Genomic DNA, 20,694 nt, shown 5'->3' on the forward strand with positions numbered 1-20,694 from the left:
ACTCAGCTGTCCTTGCCCTCGACAGCACGTCAGTTCACCTCTAGCCTGGGTATTTTGTTGTTTGAAGGAGAAATGTTTGATTTTGCCACTTTTTGCTGAGAAGGTCCGTGCTCGTTGCCCTCTGTCCCATCAGTCAGAGTGCCTGTCGCCATGTTTTCTTTACCAATTCTAAATCGTTTCCAGTTTAATCACCTCTGAAGTGGGACAATAGCAAATCTTTATACAGATTTCATCTCAGTAAAATTTTACAGTCTTTGAAAATGTTGGGTGAAATTTCTGATGGAGATCATCTACTTGCCTAGAGAATAACTTACAAGAGAGAGGATTTGACTGGGTTTAGCGTTGATGTTTCTTAGTAAATACAGCATGCCTTTAGCTTATAAGCATTTGCCTCAGGTCTGATTGTTTTTTCAGTGTTTGTTCCAAAGCCTTGTGTCCTTTTGAGGCTGGGTTTGCTGTTGCCCGGAGCGTTTCCCTCTGGCATTGCTGCAGCTGCAGGGTCCCCAGGGTAGGCATGAGGGGGGGTGCGTGGAGGCCTGGCCTGGCAGCCCCAGGGCAGCCTGGTGCCCACCCGGACACCTGCACTGAGCCTGGGGTGCGGTGCAGCCCTCTGGCTGGTGGCTTTGCCAGCCGATTTAGTGTGGTCCAGGGCTCACTATATTGGCATTACAGGGTCATTTCACTGCCGTGCCATTGTGTCTTTGGGAGTCTGTCAGAGGCAGCTGCCATTTTCCCCTCAGATGCAGCCTGCCACGGGACTGACTATGAGAGGCTTCTCATCATTTCTCATCCTTATGCTTTGTTGTTTTTTTTTTTTCTTTTTATGAAAGTTCACCTAACTTCCATACTGTTCACTTTTAGCAGCAAATAGAAGAGTCTATTGAATTGAAATCATTGTCATTGGCTGTTTTTGAACCCTCTGTGAAGAACCCACCCACCCAGCCCTTGGTTTTCCTTGTCCTGCCTTCTGGTATTAAAAATCAATGTGTCCCATGCACTGTGTAACTCTGTTGGAAGCGGCTGTTTCAGTGATTTTTATGAACATTTTAGGAAAAGTATCCTGCAGGTTTTGCCCTTTTCAAATGTAAATGTTTAATCAGTGCTTGCTGTGAGGGAGTGCAAGAACACATGCACGAGGCTTATGGTTCTTTTTTTCTTCTTGCAGTGACCTGTTGTCTTCTGAGTATCTTGAGAGGCATATTGAGCAAGGTGGCAAGACAGTGGAAGTTAAAGTAAGAATTTCCTTCTTATGCTTTGCTTTTTTTAATTTGCTTTGCTTTTGATCTTAATGCAAACTCACTTAGTTTTTTGAGAGATATCTGATTTTTTAGGTGATTTGTTTTACTCTTCTGAGGCAAGCATGTTTCACGTCTTCTAAGATTCCAGCTTTTTAAATAAGAAACTTTATTAGCAAATTAATACATTGATGTTTATATCAAAATTGTATCTATTAAAAATGTATACATGGTAGTTCTTTTTTCTAGTAAATAAAATTAACTTTTGATGCCTATTGAAGAAGATCTTTCTGGTTTGGTAGCTAGCATTTCCTCATTGTACTAACCCCCAAGTGTGTTGGTTTTAATGAGAATAGCAAGATTTATTGTATAATGTTTCCAAATATCTAGTCCGTGTCTCAAATGGTGGATTTCTTTCTCTGGATATTTGTTGGCATGATGACGACAAGGTCCTGTTTGTTGCAGTTGTCTTCCGTGAAATGTCCCACTGCCTTTGCAGGAGTGTTTTGTTATTTGCGTGGAACATGGGAGAACTTTCTTGAGAACCTTCTGTTTGTTAGGACAGTATTTTGTAGATGTCAGGTATAAAATTGCTTTAGGTTACACAAAATGTGCATGAATGTAATATATGCTGTGCATAATAGAAACTCTTCGAATTCGCCTATCAGGCCAAATTTTGTTCAATGTTTACATTTTATTAAAAAAAATCCGAAAGTCTTTTACTAAATCTGAGGTCACCTAAATACTCTGGAACAAATGCATTAACCCGTGTAATGTGAAAGTGGAAGTGGACAAAACAATCCTTTAGCCATTGAGTAGCTGAATCCTTCAGCCACTGAGTAGCTGAAGATATGTTTCCTTTGGTTTTATCCCTTTCTGGCATTTGCAAACTTGAAATCTGCTTTTTTTACTCTCTGATAATAGTCTGCATACATTATCAGACTGAGGCAAACACAGAGGTGTTCTATTAAATTGTAAAGACTAATTTCTCAGTCAGCTGTGCTCTGCAATCAAGAAGTCTTGACTCAGATTCAGAATATGACTCAAAGCAGGAATAAAGATAATAGCTGATATTAATAAGAACAAAACAATCCATTTGTCTGGATCAAGGTATATAAGCAAGTTAGCTAAGTTAATCTGAGTCCCATCACTGAATTAGGACAAATCTGTTTCTGATGAGTAAGCCTTAATCAAGCAAGGAAATGTTTGACATCAGTGGCTCTTCTCTGTGAGTACTCTTGAATTGCATGGGGAAGAGACAGGAGGATCAGGCCTTTCAGAGGAAGGGTCATGAAGTGTCTTCTGGGCAAAACATCTCCCAGTCTCCAGGGTCCCAGAGATTATTTCCCCTTCAGTTAGTTGCTGTGCAGGGTCATGGTATACCTTCAGGATGGCTATCACTGCTTCAGTCGGTACTCTTTACATCTGCTTTAAGTAGAGAACTGGTGTTGCTGCGTTGACCCTTGATGCTTGAGATGAACTGAACTGGGAATGGAAGGGTCACAAGGATGCACTGCAAAGGCGGGGCATTGCTGCTCAGGTGATCTGTTTCCTTCTCCAGGCTGCTTTGCACCTTGTGCACTGAACCCAGGGGTGCAGGGGTGGCTGGGGTGCATGGGGGGCTCTTCTGCCCCCTCCTTACCCACCTCTCTGGGAGCTCGGCAGGCAGCAGGCCTATGGAAGCATGCCAAGAAGGTGGATGTATATTTTTTGCTTGTTTTGCTGCCTCTGAGTGCCTGGGATTGGAGGAGAGGGGAGCAGCTGCTGTGACACATCTGGAAGGGCCCATTGGCCTCAGTCATGGGCACGTTTTCAGAAAAGTTCAGATATCAAAAGATTTTTGGAAGAATGCAGGCTGCTGAGTACATTTCGGTGCCAGACACTGAGTGAGGCTAATTTCAGTACCCAATAGCTGTTTAAAAATAAATCTGGTTCCCTCTAACCAGCCAGTATTTTTCAGAGCACCTGTAAATGCCCTGGAGAGCCCTGTTTGTTGAAGAGCCCAGCAGTATCTGTTTTGCATTTGAGAAACTGAACTCTGGTTTTATATCAAATGTTTTGAAAATATTACTGGGAATACAAGAATTTTTCATAATGGTGATTTAGTACCTTGAGTTTCTATGGAAATCATTCGCAGTAACTGGTAAAACCACCTTGAAATCAGTACTTACAATACACACTAGGCAAAATATAATTATTACACTAAATTTTAGGGATTGTGCAGATTGCTCAGATACTTACTTAAAAATAGCTAGTAAAAGGGTGCAGTTTATAAATAAATCACAAAATACGCACTATGCTACACAGCATATTCCTTAGCAGAAGCAGGAGAAGAGGTATTTCAGAAAGGACCCAGGTTTCTGTCAGTTGCTTCAACATGCTGCTTTCACCCACCTCTCTGCAATTTGTCTTTGGCTGTAGGCAGAAACAGAGGCGGCCTGGCAACATCTCTCTTGCTGCTTTGGTGGGAGAAAGTGAGAGAAAGAAAATGTCTATCTGCCATCCACTGCCAGCTGCAGGCTTTGAGCAAGCCTGTTTATACAGCAAAAGTGCCTCCTCTGTACTTGGCTGCCTCAGTGACGTAAGGAGAGGTGTATTTTAAAATCCATGTGTATTTCCCCCTTGCATTTCCCAGTGCAGGAATACTGCACAAACATGCAAATTGGCAGTGCTGCAGTTGTGCCATCGACAATATGGGAGAAGACAGGAGCTTTGACTTGCTGCGGGAATGCAGATATATGTACACTCAGCAGTTTAGGAGTGTTACAGGCATGAATGTGTCCGGGAAGCAGATGCCTGCCTTGGCTCATATGCAACGTGGAGTTGATAACTACTTTTGCCACTCCTCCCCCTCTCCATCCCCCCCAGTAAAACTTCCTGTGCTGTAAAGTACATATGGATCTCCTGCCGTTAGTTAGGATGCTTCAGAGAGGAGAGGGGGGCAGGGAAAGGGAGGAAAAGGGAGAAACATTCAGATCATTAAAAATACCACTTTGAAGGAGCAAAAGGATTTTTATATGGAGGAGAGTTCACAGTTTAACACAACTTTTTATTAGAAGAGAAATTTGAATGACATTTGATTGCTGCATAATTCATTAATACATTGGACCGTTGTGAAGGTGGAACATTACACATGTTTTTGCAGGGTGCCGACATTTAGCAGCTGCAGAAGACTCTGTTATAAGTCCTTGTTGATTTGGCACAGTTAGGCAGCACCTAAGACATTCTTATTAAACCAGCAACAACATGCAGGGCTTAAGAAAAACAAAAGGAGGTAGATCTTTGAATCATTTCAGTGTTGTTGTTCCCCCCCCCCCCCCAATCCTCCTTTAATTTAGATCATGCCTCTAACTGCTAGGAAAGCAGCAGTATTGGCCTAAATTCCCTCTGGTAGCAAAGAGAATAATCAATTAATAAGAAAGAGAAAAACCCTTCATGCATTGCCTTTTCCCGATTGTGTCAGTCCAGATCATCCTATGCTCACAGCACATAAATACTCAACTTGTGTATACTTAATGTTGCCGCAATATATCTCTGTGTCCTTTTATCTTTCTTTCTTTTTGGGTTATCATTCTGTCACTGATGCTGTCAGTAAGATGAAAGGAAAAAAACAGCTGTAGTGCTCAGTAATTCACATTGCTGGGTTTTTCTCCCTCAGAAGGAACTGCTGATATCTATTCTGTGACATTTTCTCATATAAAGTGTTTCAGTTTTCCTCTTTGGAGAATGTAGAAATAAATGTTTCTGCCTGTATTCCCTCAAAACGCTGGACAATTCTGTGGGTTCTTAGAAAATTCCTTTCTGAAAAAAAGTAGACAATGAAAATAATTTAGCTCCCAGTCAAAGAACTTGCACAGGTAGAGTTGTGGTAAACAAATGTAATAAAGTTTTGATGACATATTTAAATATAACTAGAAGGAACTATATTTCATAGGCAACCCTAAGTTCTTAAGTTTGGTGGTATAAACACAATATGTGTATTATGGGCACAGTATTACAGCAAGAGTGCTCACAGCATGAAAGAACATCGCTTTTTGCTTCTACTTCACAGCATGTGCATAATCATGACAACATCAAACAACACAGTTAAATTCTAGGTACTGTTTTTCTCCATTGTAGGTGTTGACATAGAAACTTTGGCCAGACTTGCCCTGTGGCTTAAGATTGCCTTGTGGCTTTGTGTCGCCAGCTGTGCTGAGCCATATTGCTGGCCCCTGTGGTGCTCAGCCACTGCTGTGCGGCAGCGAGCGTGGGCAGGGCAGTGCCCAGTGCCCTCCTTCAGGCTGCCCGAAGCCGTCCTCCTCAGCTGGGGTGCCCTGGAGTGACCTTGTGCTCTGACGTCGTACTAGCAGAGGTGCTGTTATTGCAGTTAGGGGAATCAGGGTTGTGGGGAAAATGCATTTTAATGCTGCACAGCAAAGCAGAGCCCTTAGTTTGCAAAAATAGTCATTATTTCCCTTTGCTGTGTGCATTTGTTTGGCTAGTAGCATGCGCAAAATGCCTGTTACTGTAGCTTACAGCTGTCATAATGCCTGTGCACAAGAGGGGAAAATTACTTCATTGCCTTGCTGTGATTAAAGTCTTGGCTTGATGTGTATTTGAAGGGCTCTTTAAATGCCCTTTTAAAGGAATATAATATAGAAGGGAGAAAACCACTAAAATCTTGAAAGGCTAGAGAGGACCGGGGACCCCTGACATGATGGGTATTGCATTTTCTGTTAAGCTCCCTCCTTCAAATCTTGTCTGCTTGAGGAGGAGTTAGGGTACAGTCCCTTGACTGAGGGCAACATCTGTGTATGTCTTAGGGCCTGTTATTTGATGAGACCTTACCCTAGAGTAACATTCCAACATTTCGCTGTATCACCACAGGTTTGATCTGTTCAATTGTAAGGCCACTATAATTTGCAGTGTGGCTAGTAAAAACACGGAGCCAGTGAGCAGGTCATTTTTATCATTGACTTACACGTTTCCAATTTTATAGCAAGGTGCTTCTACCAGCATCTTCCAGTTTTAAGGACATCCACTGTCAGAGCTCCGTAGAAGAATCTCTTAGTTTTTCTTCAGCTTTTGATAACTCACCATTTTGTAACCAGAGGAAGGTGTTTTGACTTGCCAGAAAAGCCTGTATGCTAAACAGGCGTTCCTGTGAGGGATTACATTTTCCTCCTGAAAACTGGAGCACCATTTTGGCTGGCAGGAAGGGGTGGGAGGGGAGTGCAGGGAGCCTCTGCCCTGGGACGCTGGAGCCTGGGGCTGGTGTGGAGCTGCGTGTGCATGTACCCAGAGCTTGCACAACCTGGTGATGAGCCCCTGGGGGAGAAAAGAAACTGGAAAGGAACAAATCATAAATAATGCAGGAATTATATATGACTATTTCTGGCAGGGCTTTTTCCACTGTGTCCGGAGACTAGGGAAGCTGTTAGTACCAGAAAAATCACTCTCTTGCTTGTTTGAGAGAAAATTTTGAATAAGGGTTCCTGTTATGTCATCAGAGCTCCTCTCCTCCCTCAACAGAGCTCTGCTTGCCTCATGGCAAATTATTAAAAATCTAGGCCATAATCTACTTTCTACTGATAGCAGTAAACTAGCCAAAGAAGAGCTGACAGGGAGTCTTTGAGTCTGACACAGTTTAGCAGGGGATTCCTGCAAGGTTGATCTTCAGACTGCTCTCATAAAATATTTTTATTAATGACTTAGGTTGAAAAAAAGAAGTGTGTATGTATTAATGAAATTTGCTAGCAGTACGAAACTGGAAAGCATTACAGTGCACAGAAGGATCAGATGGAAAACTGGCTATCTTTGACCGAAATGGGATGAAATCGGATAGAATAAATGACAAATTCTTTCACTTAGGGACTAATCATAGGTGTTTTTGATGTATGATGGGAGTTCATCAATTGAAAGTTTCACAAGGGGAAGATCAGTGTGTAGTAGTGGAGCAGGGAATGACTGTATGGTTCATACCTTAGAGGATGCTGCCATCGCAAAGGGAACTGTGGTCTCAGAGTATACTGGTCAAATGGCTTCCTGTAGATTTTGGCTAGAATTAATGTTACTGTATGTGCCCTGATGCTTTCACAAAATTTTTAGATTTCTCTGTGTTTTCAGTTATTCTGGACTTTTTTTTTTTTTTTTTTGAGTCAGTGTCATGCTGCCACACTGAGTTGATAGGTATTGAGAAATATCTCACTTGCCTGTTTTAGCATTGTTTGAATTGTGAAGGCAATCTCTTTGGAGGTTAGTAAAACATAGTATCCTTTGGGGGGTACCAGGGCAAGATAATCAGCCATCACATATAATGCATTTGCCTTACCTAATGATCCTGCAGGCTGGCACTGTTAATACACATTTGCATTAATTATTTTTTTTTATCTGTTTAACTCCTTGCTATTGCCAGCTTACTTTCTACATGCATCCTGCTACTGAGAAGGAGGAAATCGAAAGTGCAGCTTTCAGTATTAGGAGTCTTTCCCAGGCCATATTTTTGAATATGCTATGCTAGAATGAATCTCAGATAGTGACTCATGTAGGATTTTGCAGGTTTAATTATCTTGTCTTCCTTTTCTTTGTGACATAAAAAAAAAAAAAAAAGTCCTGTGTTTTTTGGCTAGTCCTGGGAGGGGAAAAAATTGTCAGAAAGTGGAAACCATCAAGAGCTTAAAACATACATCCCATTGTGAATGTGAGTCCTAGTGATAAAGCCCTGATTCTGCTGAAGTGAGAAGCTGGGTGACTTTCAGAGGAAAGGCAGCAGTGCAGTGCTTGAATCTGCAGAAAAGTCCTACCAGACTTTGCGCACCTCATGAGTTACTTTCCATGAACTACACACACAACATACATAGGCAGAGAGTGGCATCAGCCAAGTGTTCTGTAAACTCTGTGCAAGGACTGAGTATAGCTAAGAGAAACTAATTATTGCTGTAACACTAAAGAACATTAAATCCCTGTGTAGATGCTCTTATTAAAGAATAAAAGTATCATTTCGTCTTTAACTTAATCCCTTTGAAGGGCTGTGAAGCTAAGCAAATGGAAGCTGCTGACCTTCTGAAAGAGTGCTCCATGCAAGACTTCAGCGTACTTTAGCCTGACATCTTTTTTACTTGATCTTAACTTCTGTAAATAGTTTTGCTGAGACTCATCTGTTGTTCCTTATGGATACTGAGCCAGCACTGTATTATATACAGTAGGTTAATGTTTCTGGACACAGTCTCAAGCTCTGTGAATTCTCACTTAAAGAGAAGTTTCTGTCATTCAGAAATAATAAGCCAATAAGGAAATCTAATTTTTTCTCCGTTTTACTCAGAACTTTATCTTCTGACTGACTGGTATCCACGTAGGCACATGCCAACATCTCATCTTCTGTGTTGTGTTTATAGTAACCTTGTACATCATGTGCTTATAACTTGGCTTCAGACTCGGGCTAGGCTGATGAACTGATGTGACAGATTAGTATGAGTAGATTATAAAGGATTTTCATATAGTCCTTTAAAATATTTATTCCCTTTTCCCTACATACAGGCAGCACTAATGGGGCAAAATGACTGTCATTAAAATTACTTGTATGCCGTGACTCAGACAGGCTAGGCACTGCTGCAGGAGCCAACTTAGAGACATCAGAATAGACAGGAAGAGGTAACCAGCCCTGTTCTCCTTTGCCTCATCTTTATCTAGCAACTGATAAATAAAATAATTTTCCCTAAGACCAAGGTGTAAGGCAAGGCAAGTCAAGAGCCTGTTTACCAAGCAGATGCCAAGGCAGCTCCCAGACCAGATGGTGTTGCGCTGGCATGAGCTTTCTTTCCACACCCTGCAGCTATGCTCATGCAGCATCATCTCTCGTAGCTACTGGGCAGTAAACACAAGCCTCATTTGGCCTCTGAACTGGGAAGCTGGGCTGATAGCACATGCCATCTGCTCCAAGCGCCTACCATGAGTCACCAATGGCAGTTGGAGTGAGTCTTCTGTGTGCAGGATCCTGTCACATACACATGTGTCTATGTTTTTTAAGAGTGCTGCCAACAGTCTTTAAACATGGGCATTTTGTGGAGAAGTCTTAGAAGTGGTGATGCTTTATGCTAATTTTGGAATCCATATTTCTGATTTCAGAATCTGAAATAGCATTATAACCTGATGTCACTACAGCATGTCAGCTCTCAGTTGTGTGAGTACGTGATAGCTGTCCTCCTACAAAGGGCGAGCACCATTCACATTTTCAAAACAGTTGGCTTTCATGAGTCTATAGTACACTGTAGCTACATCCAGAGACCTACTCTGCAAAGAGGTGATGCCAGGGTCCCTGGAATTGTTGCTGAGGTGTGTAAGGGCTGAGCCCAGGGCTCTGCTGCAGAACAGCACAGTCCTGCCAGCCAGGCCCCTGCCTTTGCTGAAGCACATGTCAATTAGAAGAGATTTTCTCTCGATGCAGTTGCACATGTGAAAGTGCCATTTTGACTTTTCTATTTTTAAATAGAAACCCATCTGTAACGAGTCATTTTCTGTTGTAGAAGTCAGCAAGAGGGTGAGCGTTTTCTTCTGTTCCTTTTTCTCATGCAGTCTTAGTTATCATTGGTTCAAAACTTGTGCAAGCATCAATAATTTGTAAACAGATCTAAGTGATTGCTAAGGAAACAGTATTAAAACTAGTGACCCCACAGTGGGTAGCGCTTTAAAAAGCTAATCATTATCTGGCACTTCACACAATGGTGGTGTGGTCATTAGCTGGCCTTCCGGGAGCTTTCTGCTGCAAGGAAAGAGGAACAGTGTTACTAGGATCTGAACTAGATGAGCAATCTCCTTATCCTTTGGTGTTAAAATAGGAATATGTTTCCTTGAGTGTTAAAATAGGAATATGTAGCTGCTGGAAGGAGGAAGTTGTTAGTTTTAGGGTCAGTGCTTGAGTGCAGCGTAAGTTTTAGTGGCTAGCACCTCTCCTAATTGTAGAAAATTGCTTACTTGGAGATCTGATGTCGGGTGTTACTTGAAAGCAGATGAATGTGCATCCTTAATTTTCCTCCCCTGGGAAGGTCATAGTGTCTCTAAGGTGAATAACAAACACTGTCAGTGTATGGTCAGCAGATGATTTCTTCACTGAGACTGCAAAGAAGAGTGAACCGCCACCATCACTGACTGTTGTGGCTGTTTTCTTCCTTCACCTGTTTCCCCCCTTCATTGTGAATATCAATGAACATGTTTTTCGTCTCTTTTGTGTTTACTCAGCAGCTGGTGCCTCTCTCGGCAGGGACAAACTATCTTAAAGGACACGGGTGGAAACAGATTTTACTTGCATTGCTAACATCTCTGCCTTCTCATTTTTTAGTATCTTTGCCACTCTACCTGCCCAGATAGGCTGCAGGGAAACTTGGACTGACATATGCAAGAAGGGTTGCATGCTGGTTGGTGGGGAGCTGTAGCAGTTCACAGCGCAAGATACTCCTAATTCAGGATTTTTCTATAATTATCCAACTTAAACATCAAGATGAAGATTAAGTCATAAACTTACCAGTGTCATAATGTTTTGTTTTAACTGACCCTGGTATCATTCTGATATTTTTTCTTTTTTCTTTTTTGGTAGGATGTTACTGCATTTGTAGCTACCCAAATCAGTAGACTTCTTATTAAAGATTTGTATATTCTGTATTGCTCTTGGAAGTCACGGTAAGGCTGAGAGGTTTCATGACGGAAAGAGAGCTTACTGAACTGAAGAAACAAAAAAAAAGAATGCCATGGGCATTGGCAGAAAATTCGCCTTGCATCGTGCTAACCACAGCGTGAGCAGTGGCTGTGCGCCTTGGGGAGACAAAAATATTGAACTTCTTTCTGCTATAGCATTAAGACTGCCTTTGGGTACGGCATGAGTGTATGTGTGTTGCAGGTCTGTGTCACAGACATTGTCACCAGGCTGACGTTGTCACATAGGAGATGTTATTTAGCCTAATTTTCTCCCATTGACTCGACATTGGCCAGGCTTGGTCTTAGAGCAGGAAGGGGTAAATGTGCTGCTCTCTATAAGGCTGACATAGGTTAGAAGAGCAGTCTTATTTTCTCTTTATATTAACACCAAACCATTCCCCAGTAGCCCACAGAGGCCAGTGTGGAGGTTTGCTTTGTTGAGATGGTCCATTATTGTCTGCTTTTGACAGAGCAGAGTGGGACTCTAATAGCTACAGAAAGCCAGTAGCTTTTCAGAAAACACCCTTGATGCTCTGGATTGAACTGTTGTTGGTAACATGTGCTGATTTCAGCTCTTGGAAGAAGTCTTAATTTTCATATATGACCAGAATATTTTTAGGAAAAAAAGATTTTTTTTTTAGTTTCTGTCTTGCTGCTACAGATACCAATAGAGAAGAGAGACAAGCTCAGTCCTTCAGTATTTCTAAGAGCAGAGTAAAAGAAGGTAAATGTGATGATCACGTTTAGTCTCTTGGTGGTCTTAGATCTCCCATATACTGCAATTCTTCCCGCAGTACAGTGTATTTGATTGCAGCACCTGCTATAAAAGGGCTTTAATACTGAGTAAAAGAGTCTCAGCACTGCAGGCAAGCAACAACAGGAACCTCTTGTCCAAAATTGCATGTTTGAAAAGAAAACACTGACCTGTAGAGCCCCTTCAGTTGTCCTGACTTTCAGTACAGAACCAGTTCTAGACTTTGTAGCTTTAAGTGCTTCTCTCTTCACAGGTTTTGTGGACTGTTAAAACCAGACCCCCAAAACTACAGTACAGAATTTGCACCCTCCCCACCACGTGCCACATGTTGCTGGCATGTTTTATCTGCTTGCAACACCATTAAGGGGTGCTAAGCAATCACTCCCAGAGCCATCCAGTGGTACTGCCATCTGGTTTCATTGCAGCACCTCTTATTTCCTTGCTGAGATTATAACAATCCTCAGGACTTCATTTAGGAGCATCCTGACAACAGGATTTCTTACACTGGGAGAGTTCTTTCCAGAAAAACAACCATCATACCACTAGTGCATCAAGTACTTGAAAAAAGCGATTTTTATTTAAACCCCTTAAATTTTTTAACTGGTTTGAGGTGACTTACATTATGTTGATAGGAATATAAGTCTGTATGTAAAAAATATCCCCCCGATGTCAGCATGTAGAAGTAAATGTTTTATAGTGATAAGAATCAGTCCCCAAGACTAAGAAGATCAGTCATATTTCTGTCTCCACCAGAATTACTGTGAACTTCAGTAGATCAGTGAGTTGAAGTAATTTGACTAAACAGAGTAGAATTTCTGTGTCAGAGTTGTGTTTTTCCTAGGCAAGAATTTGAGCTCCTTTTCTTATATTTTTCTTTTCTAGATCTGTATGCATAAAAATTTGTTCATGGATTTATTATGGAATAAATTAATTTGGAGGTACTATCATGAAGCATTTATTTGATTCTCATTAAGAAGATCAAAACACACTTTTGAGCCACAGGCTTGGATTCTTAGTATGAAAAAATGTTCCTTCTGGTTATAAAGACATGGTTTTGCAAACTAATGGAGCCTGAGATTCTACTTCTGGAACATATTAACTACATTTTCTGAGAAAAAACCCTAATTTGTCTAATTATTTCAAATTCCTTCCACAGCTAGAACTCTGTACAACTCCCTCCTGATAGTTTTTTCAATATTATTCCCATGTTCATTTACTTACTCCAGTTATATCTTTTACGGGAATACTACTGCAAGAGTTCTGTTTAGAGAATATTTTATTGCTTACAAGGTTTTAGCTCATCCATATAGTTTGATTGTTGGTTTTGTTACTAGATTACTGGAGTCTGTTTGTTTACTTTTTATTCAGGAAAGACCTGAAAGCCTTAAGCGGTACTGTGATCCTATAGTGGGGGACATCCTACAGACTGAAAGAAAAATCTCAATTGGAGAGATCTTAAAGTAACTAAGATATAGGAAGTAAGTAGGTATAAAAAAGGAGAAAAAAATAGAGACAATGAGCCAAGGTTTTGGGAAAAACAGGCTAAGAGGTAATCTGTCTAAAATCCCATGTAACTTAAGGTATTGGTGGCAAAAATGCATGAGTGCAAAGCAGAAACGCAAACCATCTCCTTTTCATTTATATTCCATCTGAGTCCAAAATGCTTGGTGGTCCTGAGAAATGCTGGTCCAAAGGTGGTGGATCATACATCTTATGCCAGGCACCCCACTGTAGCCTTGTGTGGAGGATCAGCCCTGGAGCTTCTCACAGACATGAGCTGGGTACACATCAGCACAGCCTGCTTGAATATTATCTGCACGACACCAGTACCGTTTTTGTGCAGACATCTTAGTAGAGAGGTCCCATGGTGGGTAGCACGAAGGTCCTCCTGAACGTCAGTTTGGTGAAGGTGTTCTGTATCTGTACTAGATACAGAGAGAAGACAACACCAAGGTGGAGAGCAGCAGCAGAGGTGGCTGCTGTCACTGCAGCAAGTGGAAGGAAGAAGTGGTATGTAGAAGACAAGACATAAAGAGACTGAAAGAAATTGGGCCGGGGTGGGGGTGAAAGTGACACTTAATGAAAGATATGGCACAGGGATTCTCCTCACAAGAGTGAAGCAACAAGCCTGCCAAATAATGTGAGGCTCGCAGCCTGTCCGATCAGGTGTTGCATTTCTCTGTGGTGCTGCTGTCGCTGGTCATGGCAGCTGCGAGCTGCCCCCGGTGCACCACACCAAGTGCTTTGGGTCCATGCATACAGGAATGCCCTAGAGAAGATTTTGAGGAGGAGCTAATGATTTTCAGTGGCCAGGTTGAGAAGCAACAGCAAGCACCCACACTCTGACAAGCAGGCTCCTGTCATCTCTTATGGAGAGCACATCAAAACAGAGGCACCCTTGTAGTTGCTTTCAAATATAGTTTGCGTGCCTTGCAGAAAACAGAACAGGGCTTCCTGCTCAACCAACATATTTATGTGTTTTCTTACCTTTTGCCTGATGTTGATAATTTTTTTCATTTTTCATATTTGAAAAATAAAATAGAAAAGCATTTAATGTCAGATGTCTAAACTGACTGTGCTATGTATCATGCAAGTGACCACAGGCTTCTGAAAAAGCAGTAATTATAATGCCTTTCCTTCCCTGCAGTAAATGGACATAAATGTTCGTATGACTGGGTACATTAGGCTAGGTGGATTATTCATACATGTGGTGGTAGAGAATAGAAGTAGTAAAGTGTTGCTATTAAAAAAAAAAAAAAAAAGGCAAGCACTGAAAATCATCTTCGTAATCCTTTAACTAACAGTAGTGCGGTAATATGGCATAGCTGAATTTGGCAAGGCGTCAATAGGTAAGTTCCTCTGCAGGGTAGAGTGGCAGTGAGAATTTAAGAGATGCTTAAATTGTTTTTCTAATTTTGTGTACAAATATTGACAACGTACAGTACTGAATACATTCAGTGCATGTGCAGTAGGGCTTACTTTGCTGTCAGTGTGACTTCTGTGAAACTAAGGGAGGATTTTTTGAGTAAAGTCTGCTGGATTTGATTTTAAAGGTGTATATTTTATTTGCAGAAGAGAAGAGGCAAATACTAGTTTTCATTGTATTGCTTTACTGCTTCGTTATACATAAAGTTTCCATTAGTTTTGGAGCACTAGTGAGCACTTCTGATTTGTTCTGTTTTAATCAGGTATTAGTATTATTATTTGATAAGCATACCTTTCTCCTCAGAAGCAGGAAATTGCCTTACCCTCCGAGCAGAGTTCATCTTGTCTGATGTAGCCATGTGCAGACCAGGTGTTGAGTCCAAGCCCCCTGTTTCCAGCTTTTTTCCTAGTCATTGAAGAAAGATTGGCACTTCTGGAGTCATTTGTCTCTGAAATCTGTCTTGGGATGCCAGGGATTTCACACTGAAAATACCTTCATTTGGTGTAGAAAGTTGAAATGATGTTTGTCTGGCTACCAAACCATGGCTAAAAGGAGGTGGGATGATAGTCAATTCTTGGTGCCATGTCAGTGGGTTTGCCATGTATTTATGAAAAATCAGTGTTTGACGGGATGGGGTGCGATACTGTGGGATGTCCTGTGGATTTACAATCTCAATTTCCAATTTCAGGGAGGAGAACATTGCTATTATCAGGGAGAAATTAGAGGAAATCCTGTATCATTTGTTGCCTTGTCAACATGCCATGGATTACAGTAAGTCTGCTGTTTTGTTTTTACTGGCCTTTGATTATTAGTCCTCTAAGCAAAATAAAGATTATAGTAAAATAAGTGCTATTTATTTTACTACTAGTTTTTCACCAATACTAAGTACTCAACAATCTTTAGAAAAGATGGTTCTAATTTGAACCTTGCAAAAGCCTTGTTTGCGTGTTTTCAGAACTTACTGACAAAGCATGCAAGTTTCTTTCCTTTTTTTTTTTAACTGAGGATGTATGACAGTGGCCAGTTACTGTTTTAAGATAATTTGTTATAAAGACAGAAGTGTAAAAGTAGCTGAAAACATCCTATTCTACAAGCATAAAAAACACCGCCAGTATTGACATGATTGACATGAACCATTTGGAAATTATGTTCTTTTCTTGTTGCTACAATTCTGTATTTTATCTTTCTTTTCTACTCTCTTTACAAAGGAAAGTGTCGTTTTAGAGTTTCTCTTGTCCTATCCATTTTCTTCACAGAATTGCTGGCCTTAGGCTGTGTGCATGGGATAATACTTTTGATATAGTGAAATCTTGGAACATCTGCAACAAAGGATATAACATTGTGTAATAATATTTTTTTTAAAAAGTGCATTATTTTATTGACAATATAATTAAAGTTTCTGTCATCTGAACGTTATGTGGAACTGTGTGTTGACTGTACAGCTTTTGGACCTGTCTGCTTTTGGCACTACTGAAGGATGCTAGTCAGGTTTTCCGAGCAGGTAACTGAAGTGTCTATTGAATCTGGGAAGTAGGGGATCTCAGTGTTTTTGATACTGAGATCAGCTTGAAAAGTCATGGCAGCAAGTGTGCCTATGTGGAGATTACCTGAGCTTTGCCTTTTTCTGAGGAAGCAGAGCTTAGTTGGTGGAAATAATCTTCAGCTTACTGTCCATCTCCAACTATTCTGTAGTTTTGGTATCAGACACATAAGTACACATATTTAATTAGTGTCTTTCTTTTGCATTTGCATATTCTTTGTTAGGAAGGGGGAGAATGCATGCAGAAGATTTGTCATCCTTGTGTTTGTCTGATTTACAGCTGTGTTTATCTCTTTTTATGATCAAGGTTGAGCAGCTGAAGAAACCTGAGCCCAGTTTCAATATGGACAGTGAGCCTAAAAATAGTAGCATCCTAATGCATCCTGAGCCACTGCATGGCTTCCATTAGCAGTGATCCATTAGGTCTTGGCCCCTGCTAAGTCCTAGGAGAAAAAGCAGGAAGGAAGGAGAGGATGCGTGTGTCCTTTCCCGCCCTCCCTTTGTGGGTTTGTTCTTAAGACTGACCCTCCTGCTGCTCTGTATTATTAAATTGCCTGATACTAAAATTGGTCTCTTCTAACACAGTTAGGTGATGAAAGATGCATTTTTCCCCTGTATAATTCAGCTCTCCCTGAGAGGTATCATTTTTCCCCCCCTTTTTCTGATACAATAAAGTTTCAGCAGTTACCCTTCACACAAAATACAATATGAAGCTTACTATAGCAGGCTGGTAATTCCAGCATCCAGTATGATAAAATAATGTTTTCCTGAGCTGTATTAAACTCACATTCTCTGCCACTGCATTGCCATCGTTACAACTAGCTCCTCCACAGTCGATGTTAAATGCTAAGTAATTACTAGAAACTTACACTGGCAATCAGAGCTCCTTAGCTCCTGCCACAGTTTGGAGCATCTCGCTGGGGACAGTTATCTTCTTGTAAGGTCTGCAGGGCAGGAGCTTTGCTTTCATGAATTTTAGGAGGTGTGTAAGACACAACAGATGCCTATAACAGAAAAAAAAGCTTCATATTCCCAAAGTTCATGATAATATCCTCTTACTTACCCCTAGATCTTGGCCAGTAACAGCAGAATTGTTCATATATGTGAGAAAATCTTGTGGGTTTTTTAATCATAAATTATGAGTCCTTCTGTTGGTAATGTCTAAGTTGTGGACTTCCTTTTATGAGTTAAATTAATTGTATGACTGGCTGGCTGACAGAATAATCAAAATTATGAATTTCTTCTCTTAATCAATATAGTAATGAAAAACGTATCTCTGCAACCTTAACTCCAAGTGAGCCGTTTATTTTGGTTGGGGTTTGTTTGTTTGTTTGTTTGTTTTCTGTGGGATATGCGATAACCACAGTTCTCTATGAGTTAACACAAAAAACTTTGACTGCAAAACGCAGTGGTTGCTGGGATGTGGATAACTATGGTCAGGCACGAGGTGGGGACCTGTGTTTCAAGACCAGTGGTACAGACACCAGGTTGGTCTATGATTTTGCTGCCCACTGGTGGTGAATATAAAAACCGCTCTTATTACTGCAAATCAGATTTTCACAACTTCTATTTGAATAATATGCACACTCAAAATCCAGGTTTTTTAAATGGCCCGTGTTTTGCTATTGCTTTATAACACATCCGTGAGCATGTGATTTGTTCACAGAGCACTGGACTATTGAAGTCAGTTGGAAAAGAGGCATGAGTGCTTTGAGCGGGCAAGTCAGATCTGTAGGTCAGCCGTGACTGTTATTCTTGACGCTATTGAGTGATTTGATCAGAGGTCAGTGCAGCTGGGTGCAACCATTGCATGAGAAGCCATTTGCTGATAGCGCTTCGTCTTGCAGACTGTGCTTAAGTAAAATTGCAGTTAGAGGGAAGGAAGTTTTGCCTGAAAAATTGCTGCAGGATGTTCCCAAATCTCATTTTATTCTCAGGTAAAGAAGCTTTGGCAGGTGCTAGAATATTTATTTTAAGGTGTGTAGGCAGTATTTATTTCAAAAGAGTAGGCACAGGTAATTTGAAAGTTGAGGCAGCTTTAAATTGTAGATATACTCATGATCACACTTGATATATGTTATACAGCCAGTAACTCCAGGTACTTCTGTGAATGTCAAATGGTTAACCCCAGAAGTGAATGGTATTAAGAGAAGTATGCTCATTAATTAATAGCTGTAATTGTTTACAAGCTTAAAATATGTTTATATTTATTAATAGTTACAAAAGGAATGACACTGTTTTACTGACTGCATCTGGTCCTGTGCAGAACCAAAATTAATATCGCTGTTAAAAAAAAAAAAGCAAAAAAACTGCATAAGAAAAAAGAAAAGTATCTGGTTTTGTTCTTTATAATTCTGGTGGAGGCTTTTTGATGCCTAAAAGTTTGCTAAATAGTAATCTAAATAAATAAATGATTTTGCTTTCATGCTGCTGTTGTCCTGTGTGCCAAGTTTGAACTTACAGTTTACATTTATGGTCAAGCTTAAAGCTTTTAGTAGTGCCTCTTTGAAAGGTACGTGCTGATACAGTCTAATCCCAACCATGCGTGCATGCCGCTGCAGCAGAGACAAAATTATATTAAAAAATGCTGATTTGATTGAAGAACAGAATGGTAGTGATATAAGAAATGCTCTTTGGCTTTATGCTCTTGCAGGGTAATGTCTGTATCAACACTTTCTTCTAAGGTGCAATTCAACCACACTTGTGCATCCTGCATTATGTTAAAGACTAAACCCCAGTACACTCTTTACCTTAGTAAACTAGACATAACACTTAATAGAAAACATCCTTACAGGAACAGACCACACCTTTGCTGTACCATTGAGTGGTAACGTAAAAGCATCTGATGTTACTGTCACAGACTATCTTCACCTATTTAGAGAGCCTTAACAGTTCAGTTTGTTCTTCATTTCAAGTTGAATTGTGTGTTGGAATTTAGTATGGAAAATTGGTGACTGTATGTGGGCAAGCAAAGTGACATTTTCTTAGATATGTGGCAGTGTGCTTATCATGAATGACCTTCAAATTTCTGTGGCTGAGGAGATTTTATGCCATTAAGAAAGAGACCATGAGTACTTTTCCACAACCATGGCAGAAGTTATAGTCCTCTGTATCTCTTTTCACCACAAACCACTGGAAGCCTTTCTGATGGGGTTTCCTGTCTCCTTATCGTGAACATCACATTATCTCCATATTGGTATGTTAATGTGTATACCCATTAATGTTTAATGGAAATACAAACTAACTCAATTCAAAAAGAAAAGCCATCTATCATAATTATTATTGCTGAAATGCCCAAAACAGCCCTCTATGCCCAAAAGAGTCAATTATGACCTTTGTAATCAAAACCATTAAAACCCAAGGATCAATTCAATTCAATAATATTTGTATTCGGGGGGAAAGCTGTATACGTTCCTAAAGACAGGTGCCTTAGTTACCTGTTGCAGGTAGCTCTCTCTTGCATGGCAGTGGGGGCTCTGAACTGGATTTTCAGGTGGATAAATTAGCCAATATTTGTGGCCTTCGCATGTGTTGTAGAGAAGCTTTGGGAAAGAAAGAATAGTCTGTATCACCAGGGAGAGAACATCTTTCTAAAGTGAAGAAACAAAATATTGACTCAGAATTATGTTAATTTACTGAAACCATTTTTAACTGCTTCCTTTTCTAAATATTTAAATTTTTAAAATATATGAACTTCTTAAACTTACTTCCATGTTGCACTATATTTGTTTATTATATCCGTATTTACATTTCCTGCTCTTGACAGTGGGATGTTCTTTGATGGAAATCATACTTACCTTATTGAGCCAGATGAAAACTACACTTCAGATGTAAGTAGAACTTAAGTAGTCCTCCTGTGTTGTTTGTTGAATACAGACATTCATGGGCACAGGGTAGGCATAAGGCTCTGGGAGCTCATACGGGAGTCCCCATCATCACAGACATAAATAGACCTCCAAAAATTAGATGGTGGTACGTGTGTACTGTGTACCGTGTAATGCTTGGATGTAGAGCGTTGCAGCACCAGAGGGTGATGAGGGTCCTTTTGCGCCAGCTGGAGAAGCCTCTCAGTGCCCTGTCCCCTTCTCCAGCACTTCCTGCTCTGGATTCGTTAACATCCCTCTCCTCCTGTTCCAGCCTTTACTCTAGTTCTGGAGCTCCCATGACTCTCATGAAAGTTCCCTGGGCAGCTCTCTTAGCTCTAAGTGTGCTCAGCCACTCAGATGATTAACTGTGGCATTAACAATCACATCACAGTTGGGAAGAGTGTAGAGTAATGGTGCCTTGCAACTTGCATGTTCTCTAGTGTAGGTGTTGGATAACAAGGACCTTTAGAACTTTCTATTTAATGCCCATGAGATGGATTAGTTTATAATACATGCAATGATTTACTATTTCAGGATGACTTCCATTTCCACTCTGTTTACAAATCCAAGTTGTTTGAGTTTCCTTCGGATGATCTGCCATCTGGTATGTTTTTTTTTATATTCATGACTTACTGACTTGTCTTAGTTTAAGGCCAAATTTGTTAAACATGTTTGATAGATAATATTCTGATAGTATACTGTTT

The 20,694-nt window shown here is 40.5% G+C and overlaps 1 protein-coding gene across 16 annotated transcripts in view; it reads left to right on the top strand.

The window, feature by feature from the left end:
• ADAM22 (ADAM metallopeptidase domain 22) overlaps positions 1-20,694 on the top strand; it is a 148,010-nt gene that overhangs the window by 65,804 nt on the left and 61,512 nt on the right. For all 16 annotated transcript variants that reach the window (XR_013927841.1, XM_080385539.1, XM_080385547.1 and 13 more), the window contains exons 4-7: positions 1,166-1,232; positions 15,273-15,355; positions 19,891-19,954; positions 20,525-20,594. Coding sequence is in view for 15 of the 16 variants with exons in the window: in XM_080385539.1 (XP_080241665.1) it covers positions 1,166-1,232; positions 15,273-15,355; positions 19,891-19,954; positions 20,525-20,594 (284 nt within the window). In the remaining variant the exon portion in view is untranslated. The remainder of the gene's footprint in view (positions 1-1,165; positions 1,233-15,272; positions 15,356-19,890; positions 19,955-20,524; positions 20,595-20,694) is intronic.

The sequence above is a fragment of the Falco punctatus genome, assembly GCF_963210335.1.
Source record: "Falco punctatus genome assembly, chromosome: 4".
NCBI classification, from domain to species: Eukaryota; Metazoa; Chordata; class Aves; order Falconiformes; family Falconidae; genus Falco; species Falco punctatus.